At 42.0% G+C, this 12,040-nt stretch overlaps 2 protein-coding genes across 6 annotated transcripts in view; both read right to left on the bottom strand.

Annotated features, from left to right (window-relative positions):
* emd (emerin) lies at positions 1 to 4,445 on the bottom strand. 3 transcript variants are annotated; one of them, XM_076276359.1, is made up of 8 exons: positions 4,370 to 4,421; positions 3,735 to 3,855; positions 3,544 to 3,632; positions 3,288 to 3,383; positions 1,825 to 1,859; positions 1,274 to 1,299; positions 1,089 to 1,145; positions 1 to 924 (listed from the first exon to the last, which is right to left on the bottom strand). In XM_076276359.1, the coding sequence occupies exons 3-8, from the start codon at positions 3,623 to 3,625 to the stop codon at positions 696 to 698; spliced, it is 525 nt and encodes a 174-aa protein (XP_076132474.1). In that variant the 5' UTR covers positions 3,626 to 3,632; positions 3,735 to 3,855; positions 4,370 to 4,421; the 3' UTR covers positions 1 to 695. The 3 variants fall into 3 exon arrangements, with proteins under 3 accessions (XP_076132474.1, XP_076132473.1, XP_076132475.1); XM_076276358.1 differs by lacking the exon at positions 3,735 to 3,855 and having other exon boundaries at positions 4,370 to 4,445; XM_076276360.1 differs by lacking the exons at positions 3,735 to 3,855; positions 4,370 to 4,421 and adding an exon at positions 4,115 to 4,342.
* Positions 4,446 to 5,220: 775 nt separating this feature from the next.
* The window catches only part of flna (filamin A, alpha (actin binding protein 280)), a 42,466-nt gene continuing 35,646 nt past the window's right edge, over positions 5,221 to 12,040 (bottom strand). For all 3 annotated transcript variants that reach the window (XM_076276965.1, XM_076276966.1, XM_076276967.1), the window contains 11 exons: positions 11,624 to 11,827; positions 11,158 to 11,310; positions 10,753 to 10,875; positions 10,380 to 10,646; positions 9,839 to 9,976; positions 9,525 to 9,640; positions 8,177 to 8,309; positions 7,659 to 7,835; positions 7,066 to 7,284; positions 6,665 to 6,868; positions 5,221 to 6,538 (listed from right to left, as the gene is read on the bottom strand). In XM_076276965.1, the coding sequence (XP_076133080.1) occupies positions 6,354 to 6,538; positions 6,665 to 6,868; positions 7,066 to 7,284; positions 7,659 to 7,835; positions 8,177 to 8,309; positions 9,525 to 9,640; positions 9,839 to 9,976; positions 10,380 to 10,646; positions 10,753 to 10,875; positions 11,158 to 11,310; positions 11,624 to 11,827 (1,919 nt within the window). In that variant the 3' untranslated portion in view covers positions 5,221 to 6,353. The remainder of the gene's footprint in view (positions 6,539 to 6,664; positions 6,869 to 7,065; positions 7,285 to 7,658; positions 7,836 to 8,176; positions 8,310 to 9,524; positions 9,641 to 9,838; positions 9,977 to 10,379; positions 10,647 to 10,752; positions 10,876 to 11,157; positions 11,311 to 11,623; positions 11,828 to 12,040) is intronic.

The following is a 12,040-nucleotide window of genomic DNA, read 5'->3' as shown; positions in this document are numbered from 1 at the left end:
TAACGCTTAAAACAAACTTTATTGTTGGACAAATGCATTGAAGATGGGTACAAACAAACTGGAAAAAATATTGTTAAAGTTAACAAGTGGTCCATACAAAATTTGGAAAGGACAGAAAGAAAATGCATCTTCTACATCACAACATTATCTTTGGCAAAACATTTGACAACACTGTAGTCCTTCTTAAGGTAAAAAAAAAACAACGACATAATAGTATATTGATACAATCAAGATACTTCTGATATAAAAATACTGAGGCGCATTGATTTGAATTAAATATTGTGTTCAAAATCTATTAGACTCAACTCAACCCAAAAGTAGAGCTGTATCAACTTCCATATAAAATGCATTCAATTCAGTGTGGAATTAGAGTGACTGCACAGGATGCAAGCTAGCAAGTACAAAATTGGCAATTTTTTGCACTAAAGAGTAATGTCTGTACATTCAGAAATTTAATCAGGTAAAAACATTTAAAAAAATACTTCCTTTTTATGATTTATGGTACTGCAGTCGACTAAAAATGTCTTGGCATTGAACCATAGACAGTTTCTGAAAAAAAAAAAGGCATTTACATTCTATAATGTTTGAAGAGGTACAGTACCATAAACAGGAAATACTCTTGTGAATGTGAAATTGAAGTGTTTTTTTGTAGTGAAACAATTCTTTGTAAATGAAAAGAACCAGAAAATGGTCAACTATGCTTCAATCCCCCTGTTGAATGGGTTTTCCTCCTGGGTCTCCATGATTGAGTATACGTAATACAGAAATACTGCTATGATGACGAACACAAGCAAGCGCAGCCATCCCGGGATTCCACCTGATTTGGGGACTTCTGTGATGGGCTTCTTCTGGCTAGCTTTTAGGGGCGATGCCATGGAGTAAGACGTGTTCTGATAGGACGCTTTTGACCTGTTAATGATGGGCCTGAGACAAAGTGGGGAAAAAGAGAAAAAACAAAGAGCTTTACATGTAGACTACGGTGATAAGACAAGCTAATAATGACTTCAAATCCTGATTCTGTTACACTGACACTTTTTAGTACAGAGAATGAAATATAACTGTGATTTAGGCAGGACATCAAGACTCACTCTTCAAAGTGGTGATCAACTTCATCGTCGTATTCAAAATTTCTTGGTCTTCGGACGCTGAGGAAAGATGACACAATGACAATGCAAACACTTTTCACATTTTGACAGGCCCAGTATCATCATTGCTTTGATTTGCTGTAGATCCACCACCATAACACCACAATATCTGCGTCAACTGTACTCACACATCCCCAAAGCCTTCATTTCTCACCTGAAATTTGGAGAGAACAAGCAGTATTGTTTATGTTATAAATGAAAACCAGTCTGATTTAACAGATATAAACAATGCTACCTTTTAAACTCTGCCTTTGCACACCAACATGAAACAATTGTAAGATTATCATATTGCTAGGCAGAGGATATAGGACCACAAACTGGTAAAAATAATGCTAGTACAATTTGAATATAAACTATTAATGAAACAAAATGCATATGAAATAGTGAAGCTGAGTTAGTCTTTGAAAGGTTGATGTCTATCTGCATTGGTTTGCAAATCACCTACCCAATGATTCCTCTTTAGGTAAAAGTCAGCACTGCATCAAACCATGCCATGCCACGCCACTACAATTTATCAATGCTTGCTATTGTACATTTCCTACTAGTTTTGCATTTCTGCCCCTATAGATGGGACTAAAGACACCATTGCTTTTCAAACACCTGACTGGAGCGACATGTTTTACCAGAATCTGGTCCAATAGTTAATCTGTCTAAGAAAGAGCCATGCATATGCACCTACCGGTGGATGATATTCGATGTACTCGACTTCTTCCTCTGTCAGAACAAAAACAAATCTTCAGTAAATAAGCATAACATTTTTATGAGGTAAAAGACAGATTTTATTTTACAATATACTAGCTTTAAGCAGCAAGAAGTAGTTTTGATCAACAGCTACACTTGAAAATTATTTGGGATGAAATGGCATGAATAGCCATTTCATCCCAAATGAAAAGGATACCAGTACTAGTACCCTATAAAAGCATGCTTCAAAAAGTGACAAATTGTTGTCTCTTAAAGGTGCTATAAGTGATGCAGGGTAACGTCACTTCTGTTGACGTTCAAACAAAACAGAGAGCCAGATCGCTACTCCCTCCCCCTCCCTTCCATGCAATTGAAACTCTACCAAACACGCATCTCGTCAGTGAAGTTGTTTTGTGGCGGTTTTTGGAGCCTAGGCTGTCCATGGAGGCCACTTTTCTTTTCTTTTTTTTTACAGTGTATTCTGGGCACAGGCAGCTAACGGATGGTGAGGTGATGTTAGCTGTATGTGACAAAAAAGTCCCAGTCCCTTCGTTAAAACGACGAGAGACTGGATTACACTTCCATCAAGAGCTTTAATATCTGTAAGGTACTTCAATTAGGCTGGTCAACATGGAGGCACCAGTTCATTATCTAAAGACATGATGATTCTCACTCTCTCCAATCTGCTGCTGTACTGTATCTACAGAAATCAAGATGTTTTTTTTACAGGTTCTGTGTATGTCGCACAACTTTGGCTTATGGCCTGTTGGTAAAAAGCTAGATTCAAATAAGATCCCAGGTAAACTGGAGGATGAGAGTGCAACAGGTGACTAAACTGTCACCAACTGAACTGTGTGTGCGCGTTCGTGATTAAATGTGTGTGTGTGTGTGTGTTTATGTGCGTGTACGCGCCTGTGTGTGTGAGTACCTGTGTGTGTCAGTGTGTGTTAGTGCCTGTGTGTGTGCATGTGCGTGCGTGCATGTGTAATGTGTGCGTGTCTTTATGTTTTTGTGTGTGTGTGTGCGTGCGCGTGTGTGTATGCACGTGTGTGTGTGTAGCTGATATGCCGCCCCCCCCCCCCCCATGAACTGAACCTGTCAGCCCAAGATGCCTGCAATTACAATGCTTCATTTTTTGCCTTTTCATTTCTCACTAGGTACCTGAAATGAGTGGATATGGGATGTTATGACATGGGCCCTGGAATGGAGACCAACAAACAAAAATAATTTGGTCATCCTAGGCCCTATGGTTCTCGAGATATTCACTGAAAACTGTGTCTGGCCATCTACAGGCTGATTGGTGTAGTCACTAAATGTACAAAACACATGTACACCAGGTGGACTTTTTGCTAACAGGTTTGTGTGGGTTCACCGCTCCTCTCCAGCAGAAATCACAAGAGTACTTTCAAGACGATCATAAAACATAGATGTAGATATGGGTTACAAGCCAATCAATCTTACCCTCTTCTCTGTAGTATGTCTTGTCAGATGACTGTTTCAGGGTACCTTTGGTCATGGCCTCTCTCAGCTTCTTCTCATAGAGGCTTCTGGTGCTGCCTAGCAGTCGGAAGATGATTTATATTTAAGACGAAAATAACAACACACCCAACAATCTGACTTTGTCTTCTGCTGGATATATGCTTTGTATAGGATGTATAGTGGATAGTTAAAAACATGAATTAAAGTTAATGAATCAATCAGTTGTCTCCATACATACCAACGACAGGCCCATGCTTGATGCCATATTCATCCAGGAGATCAGTGATCTCTTGTACTGACTTGGTGCTTAGATCTGCCATCCCTAAGCTAGAGACAACAGTGGGGTGTAGTAATGCCGTTCATTACAGTTTTATTTTACATTACGGTTTCTCTATTACCCTGGAGTTAGCTGAGGCAAAATTATACTACCTTCAAATGACAATGCTGAGGTTTGACTATAGTCCAATGTATGCAAGTATGTAAGTACTAGCGGATGATGTAGTCAGATGTAACCTCTGTCATGAACTAGCAGCTATTCAACGTTAGTTTCCTTAAAAAAAAAAAGAGAGAGAGACCAAATGAACTGGCTAGCTAGTAACAAAAGCCAGTGTATCCTTTCGACGTTAATGCTAACCACCAGCTAACTAGCCTTATATGTTACACGCAACCCCAGCTACTCGTTTCACAAGGTATTCACAATTTGTAACTGACGTCGATGTTTACATACGTTAACATTAGAGAAAGAGCGCGCCAAACGAGTTCTGCGACATACCAATTCAAGTTACAGAAATTAAGTTTAGGATACTTACTAGACGACCGAAAAACTTAACCAGCCTTTCTTGTACGTTACTTTTACGAATTTCGATGAATGGATGAGACTCGACTTACTATAACATTCAAGTAACGTTGACAAGTTTCTATTTCCCAATCAAACCCAGCTGCAGTTTGCTAATAACATTTTGTGAATTTCAACCAGGCCAATATGATATGAAAAATCTCTGGCTACCGAGTTGCATCATAGAAGGCTACTAGTTAGTGTCATAAAAGTACATAATGCAAATTACCTTCCAAGTCACTCCAGGCTCCACTTCTTGGCAAGTTGTCAGTGAAATTCACGACTTGTTTCGCTGTGGGCGTGACCATCATAGACAGGGCGTAACTCGCGACGTGCCGCGCGTCACAGGGTGAGCGCAAAATGCAAACGCGCAAAAATGATCAAGACAGGAAGATCAATTTGGTGATTTATCGATTAAAATGAGCCTATAAACTACACATTGTGTGTTTATTTACAAAATGTTACTTGAAAGACCACCGTTGTGGGACAAATTGCTGAGTTGATGGTCACAAACAGTGATGTTGCCAAAGGTTTCGGCTACATATGCATAACATGACACGGAGAGATGTAGGCTAAATTAAGTTCATTATGCTACCTAAATTAAAGTCCGTGAGAACGAGGATCATAGGCTTTGGCAATTATGTCTGAAGGTAGGCCAACCATGAAAGCAGGGGATTTCTCCAACAAATGCACTGTGCGCCATCTAGTGGCTTTAGCTTTGGCCAAAAGTTCACTACCTTATATGGGCAGCACTATATGGAATTTTTTTCCCGGCACTGCAGTCCTATGAGTTTGGAGAATGAGTCAGCCGCATGCCAATTACTGGGCGTTGGCTGGTAGTTCTTCTCGGTGCTTGCGACACACAATGAGCAGCTGCCCTTCCTCTCCAAACTCTGTTTAGCACTTAGGCCTAAATGAAATGACTTACACATTAGGCCTATATAAAATTCTTAGAAGTGCTACCCAGAAACAATATAAATATTGTTCTCTATTACCAGGTCAGTGTACACTGTGTGAGTAAATAAATGCATAGGCCTACAGATGAGAAAGACAATTCGAAAGACACATTCGAGAGATGAATTGACAGAACAATATTTAAGACAATTTTATTGTGTATCAAAATATTGTATCAGACTTACAAACATTGCTGATGTTGGTTTCTTTTTAAAACATTTTTTTTTATTTTGCAATACTGATTACACAATAACAAGGTAGCACAAGAAAGAACTTGAAGGCATGGGGAGTGAGAGGGGAAATGTGGCACTTTGAAAAAAGCATTTCATTTTTATTTATTCATTTTAGATATTGCAAAAACACCTCTTTGCATAACCTCGCTCACTTCCACTTTATTAAACATCGGCTTCACTACGTCAACTTCAGTCCAATTTTCTAACTTCCCTTTTAGTCAAAAAAGACCAACTTTGGTGCTTTGGTCCTTCTCTAGGTCAGCCAGTTGTCAGCTGGCATAAGATACTGTAAATGCTTATGAACAAAATGTGTAGACAACGCTCAGTTTGCAAGTGCAGGAAGATGTAAAAATGTTAAGCCTTAGAGAGAGAAAAAAAGACTCAAAACACAGAGGACACATAGGGCAAACCCCCAAAACAGGCTACTTTTGCACCAGTGTTAGTTTTTGTTAAAGTGGTGTCATAAAGGCACTGAAAGTGTGTGGCAGTACTGCTTTAAGTGTGTCAGTTCACCCTAAATAATGACCAAAACATCTTGGTTACTCCAGATGTGTGGTACGTAATCCACTGGTCATTGCTCTTGCCACAGGCTACAGTTATCATCTACAGTTAAGCTCAGAACAGCAGTGTCCTACAAATCAGGCAAAACTAGCAGCAGCTACGTTAGGGACAGCATCAGTAACACATACACCTATGTAAACCAACACCGGAAAAGGAGCCAGAGCTACACAACTACCTGCATCCACCTCGGACATTTTAAAATGACCTAAAAGTTATTACTGAAATTCAGTCGGCTTACAGTAAACAAAGGTGCTTTTTAAAATGTAAATCACTCTATTAGAGACACATAGTATGGCTGGGAAGGTTATGAATAAAACAGTTGAAATGAAATAGATAGAAGACACAAATAAAATATGGAGGATGGAACAGGGGGGATGTTCAGTGTATGTGTGTAGTTTGGGAACAGGAGTCTTTGGTTGGGCCTCCAGCTCGCATACTGGGCCTGGATTTTGGGGTCGGTGGTTCTTAGACAGTGAAGTGGTAAGGGCTTCCTGGGATGTGCTCGTCGCCCCACTTGACCACCAGGATGTACTCGCCCTTCTCCTTGAGCTGGTAGGAGACATTGTAGAGGCGGTTTCCCAGGTGTTTCACCAGGATTTCCTCGCATGGTACTTTAGGCCCATCAACTCCAACCAACAGCATGTTCCTCCCTGAGAAGTGGCAAATAAAGTAGGAAATATTGGAAAACCAAATTGCAAATACCCTAGGACATGGAATGGTTTAACATTCATATACAAATCACGAAAGACACTCCCAGATTATTCAGAAACAATTACCTGCTTTGCTGCAGTCCACACTGAAACTGTTCTTCTGGCCAACGAAGGCTTTGGTGAGACCCAGGCCCTTGGCAACCACCCGACTGGCATCAGACGAGGCCCAGCCTGGCGCCGCTTGCTGACTGGACGTCACGCTACGGGTAACGGGGTCCACCATCACGGATGAGGTCTCGTGATTGCTGTGGCTGCTGACCAGGCGAGAGCCTGTTCAAGAGTGAAAATGTGTCAGACAAATGTCAGTGGCATGTACTAGTATTCACATATTGAATTAAATTCAGAATTAAATAAAAAAAAAAAAAAATTACTTTGTTCTCACAATCACTGCAGTGCTTGTCTATGATCAACCTACAAAAATGTGCTGTAACTGTACACTGTGCAGGGCTAGCGAATGATCAACTCACCAGTGATTTTAGCTTTGAACGGGCTGCCAACAATGTGATAGGGTCCTCCATATTTGATTGAGATCAAATAGTTCCCAGGAGCCATTGGGGTGTAGGTGACCTTGTAGCCCTCTGGGCACTCCTGACAGTCCATCTTCACCTTGGACGGGCCGTCAATGGTCACAGCCAGGGCACCAGGACCAGCCGAACTTGTATTGACAATAAACTCACATGGGGATCCTGAGAATGAGACAGTCAAATCTCCATTTATTTAGCAGCTATACTTTATCCAAAACAGATGAGCAGTTCAGCCATGGTATGTATTTATAATATAGCTGACATATGTAAGTCACTTTGGTCAAGAAGTGTCTGCTAAGTGTAATGTAATGTAATGTAATGTATTTCATCAGTAGATGTGCTCAACAGAAATCACCGTCATGGATAAGTTACTGCAAGCTTTCTGTTCTACCAACTGAAATTTAGGAGCCTTGACATTTCCGATACCACAGAGCTATACGATTTTAGTGGCACACATGGAAGGGGAATAAAAGCATTCAGTCCTTGCAAAGGGAAGGAAAACGAGAAATTCTTGGAGGTGAAACCGATGTGGATACCTGTGGTGCCACCCTCTAGTCCAGCGCCGTATGCGGACACCATTCCTGGATCTCCGGCCTGGCCTGTTTCCCCGACCCGGATCTTGAAGGGGCTTCCGGGAATGTGGGAGCCATTGAACTTCACATCAATCAGGTAAAGACCATTTTCCCTCGGAATAAATCGTACAGCATACTTGTCTGTGGAGGGGAGGAGGCAGTAAGGAATGGGGATGATTAGTAATGTTGAATCACACAAGAGAAACTTGGGAACGCTAAGGAATTTCAATAATGACAAACATACGCAAAACCTACAGCAGGGCTGCCTGGCTAAGAGAATGCTCAGGACATCAGACTAAACATGTAGGACGATAAGGCACTGAGAGCTGAATCAAATCTAGTGAGCATCTCCTAGCTGCAAACCATGTTGCTTTCCTTAGCTGAAATACCTGGCTTTCCGATAATGAAGGTTATCTGATCGGTTGAATCTTTTTCAAATATAGGCTTAAACGCCTGAGGCATTTCCCTTGTCTCCACGTTACCTTCATCGATCTCTGTGACGCAGCATTCCTCGAGCGCCCCAGACGGGCTGTGCACCTTGGCGTCGATGACACCCTTTGCACCATTCAGGCTTACTGCAAATGAAGCCGGCTGGTTCACCTTTAATCCCGACTCCTGTGTTCAGACAACAACTCAACACTCAACTCAACATCAAGCTCTGTTAGACATTTTGTACATCGCATTACTTGTTGGATCAATAATGAGTACAACTCCTGCTTGACTGCATGACTCATTATCACATCTAGCTGTTTATATTTTCAGTACCATAGAACCTAGTTCATACTTATACAATGAATTTGATGACTGACCAAAAGCTTGACATGGAATCTACCCTGAGTTCTCCATGCTTTTCCCTCTGATTGTTTATGTTCGTATATGGAGTTCTCTCTTTCTTGTCTCATAATCTCTGTCCATTAGACTACCTTACCTTAAGGCTAAAAGGGTTAAAAAGGGTAGCATAAGGCAAAGAGTAAAGAATATAGACCCTTACAGCCCACAGAGAACAGCAAAAAAAAAAACAATCACAATTCGCTAATGAACGAATGAGTGATTGTCTATGTGAGCAGATTTTAAATGGGAAAAAAGGTGAAGTGAAGAAATTGCCTCTGTTGCCCTTTTTAAACCTTTAGCCCCTGGTTTGCATTCCACTGAAGGAGGGGAGAGGAGGGCGGAGAGGGAAGGCTGTTGGAAGCCTTTAGGACGAGGCACGAGAAACACAAACAGTCCTTTAGTGTCCCCGAGTCCTGAACACCCATGATCACAGCAGCAGGCCTCAGAGAGAGCAGCCGACTCTAGCACTGAGCGGGCTTGGATCTAGCCCAGGTGAGCTAAAGGTTATTGCTCTAGGCCGCTACGCCTCGTTCTCCTCTATTTGCTCTGACCTTTTACACCCCAATTTAAATGACATAATTTACCGGGCTGCCTGAAGCAATGACCTGAAATTGCAGGATGTCGTAAAATTCAACTTCATTGCTTAATTGCTGCTTAAGGTCTTATTGAAGCGCAAATTACCCCCTATTATGTCTATGCCTTAATCTATAATAAGAGCACTGTTCATAAACTGGTTAAAATAGTGGAAGTTAATCTAGTTTCACAAAAATATCAATATCTCTATTCTGTTAATATATCCTTTTTCTACAGATAAGTATCTGCAAGCTATAATCTGTGTTTAACCAACCTCCCGCTTCCTCATATAAATCACCATTACCCATTAACTGTCTGCATTAGCAGATGTGCCTTGATTCCCTGACTGAGGACGGAGCTGCTGTGTGATGGGTGGTCTTGAACTCTTTCTGGGTGGACAATTGTCTGTTTTCCTCATAGCCTCACCTGAAGACTGGCAACAGTAAGACGGCGGGCATCGTCGGACGGCGAGGCCACTGGCACCACGAAGGGACTGTCGGGGATGTGCTCATCGTTGAAGCGGATAGAAACCTCGTAGTCACCTGAAACCAACACGAATCATTCATGTTGCTTCATGTCCTTATAAGGCTATTATATGTAACTTTGTTGATTGTTTTAGTTTTAGCCTTAATACTGTAAATAACCTTGGTAATTGCAGTATATTTTTCTCAAAGACTGATAGTCTTTAATACCAACCAAGGCATTGATCATAAAACACAAGTAATATCTATGCATTTTACCTGGCTCTTGGACAATGTAGGAAACGCCGCTGGATCCGTCCTTGCGGTCCTCAAAGGCAATTTCAGCTTTGCTTGGGCCCTCAACAGCAATAGACAGACCACCAGCGCCAGCCTCACGGGTCCAGATACTGAATTCAGCTGCACCACAAAAGGATTGGTCATTTACCATGAGGCCAACTGGTCCCTTTCTTTGTGCTCCCTCACCCATTCTCATACTTACATAAACACATAGCAGTATTTCCCTTCATCAATACCAACTTCACAATCTAATGTACCCAGTGATTGCTAATTTTTATTCCCTCTCCACTATGCACACACACACACACACACACACACACACACACACACACACACACACACACACACACACACACACACACACACACACACACACACACACACACACACACACACACACACACACACACACACACACACACACACACAATACAGTTTACTCATAAACACACTTCATCGATATGATCCCCCTTTTCCTAAGAAAAAAGAAGCCACTCGTATGAGACATAGCAGGCATTTCTACCTGGCACTCCTGCCTCTGCCCGCTCAAGGCCAGGGCCTCCGGCGCGGACCTTGTGGGATCCTCCCTCTCCCAGGGGCCCCACGGTGAACTGGAAGGGACTGCCGGGCACGTGCTGGCCCTGGTACTTGACGCTGACTGTGTGCACGCCCATCTCAGTGGGGACGAAGCGGATACAGTAGGTGTTGTTCTCGCCCTCCATGATCTCAGCCTTGTGGATCTTTCCGGAAGGACTGGTGACCTGGGCGGTCATGTCCGCTATGCTGATCTCTGTGTGGTGAGGAGGTGAATGGAGTAAACAATCTGACCGTTTCTATCTTGAATGATGGGGAGAACCATTTTGAATATGGATATGACTGATCTTCTGGAGAATTACCTGGGATTTTGAGACTCAGGTCACACTGGCTGCCTACATTAGCCACGGAGGCGGCTCTTCTCTTTCTGGTGATGCTCTCCTTCATTCTGCCCTCTCCAGTGACCTTCACAGTGAAAGCACTCCCTGTGTCACAAGAGAAAGCAGTGGAGAGGGGTTACCAAAGTCCTCACAGCGTCTCTAGGGTTACCCACATAATATTATACAAGAAGGACTTGTAATACATTTACATTTTACATTAGCAGACGCTTTTATCCAAAGACACTTACAGCAAGAGAATAGAGAAGAGAAGAGAAGAGAAGAGAAGAGAAGAGAAGAGAAGAGAAGAGAAGAGTTAAAACAGGAGTTAGAGTCAGCGAAATGAGATACATTCATATATTCATAATGGTTTAATGTCAAGACTGGCACCTGGGACGTGCTGGTCAGCAAATTTAATGTTGATGATGTAATTTCCTGGCTCAGTGGGGCAATAGGTGACCTTGCAGGTACCATCCTCCAGGTCTTCTGTGTTGATGTCCACTTTACTAGGACCCTCAATGGACAGACTGAGACCACCATAACCTATAACGGCACACAGGACAGAGTGAGCATCCATAGATAAATGCAGACTAGCATTTTGTAGTATGAACTGGTAGATCAGAATTTTGAGTAGCTTTAGATACAACATCTTTATGTAAAGTAAGTTATTAAGGATTTTAATACAAGGTAAATCTCAAGTAAACCCTTAATCATAGAAAAAACTTGTACCTTGTAAAATAGGGACAAAAAAGGAGTAATATACTGCTTATTTAAATGTCTATGAAGTGTGACTGAAAAGTATATCTCTCAACAGGCCTCTGTATACAGTACATGCTGAGCTCCAGTGTCACCCTACCTGCATCGCGAGTGTCAATGATGAACTCAGCTGGCTCAAATGTGCGAGCCTCGCTCAAGCCCTGTCCAGACACACGCACGCGGCTAGCGTCTCCGATCTCTGATTGGTTGATCATGACTGAGATGGGGCTGTTGGGAATGTGGCGTCCGTTCTTCTTGATGTTCACCAGGTGCTCGCCGATCTCCTTAGGTACAAATGAGATACCTGTAAAAAAAAAAACATTTTTGAAATCAAATTAAATTAAATTAAATGTTTCAACTCTAGCTCAAAGCTAAAATAAAATGCCATCTAGTGTCTATAACGGCTTCCTTCTAATGTTCTTCTGAGACCCAGTGTTTCCCATACATTGACTTATTTGTGGCGGCCCAGCACAATATCAACACTGACCACCACACAATGATTTTCTATGTTGTACTA

This window comes from Alosa pseudoharengus, unplaced genomic scaffold, assembly GCF_046254945.1.
Source record: "Alosa pseudoharengus isolate Yale_2024_CS ecotype anadromous, Long Island Sound unplaced genomic scaffold, YU_APseudo_1.1 YU_APseudo_1.1_scf_9, whole genome shotgun sequence".
NCBI lineage: Eukaryota > Metazoa > Chordata > Actinopteri > Clupeiformes > Clupeidae > Alosa > Alosa pseudoharengus.
This window is presented reverse-complemented; position numbering and strand designations above follow the sequence as displayed.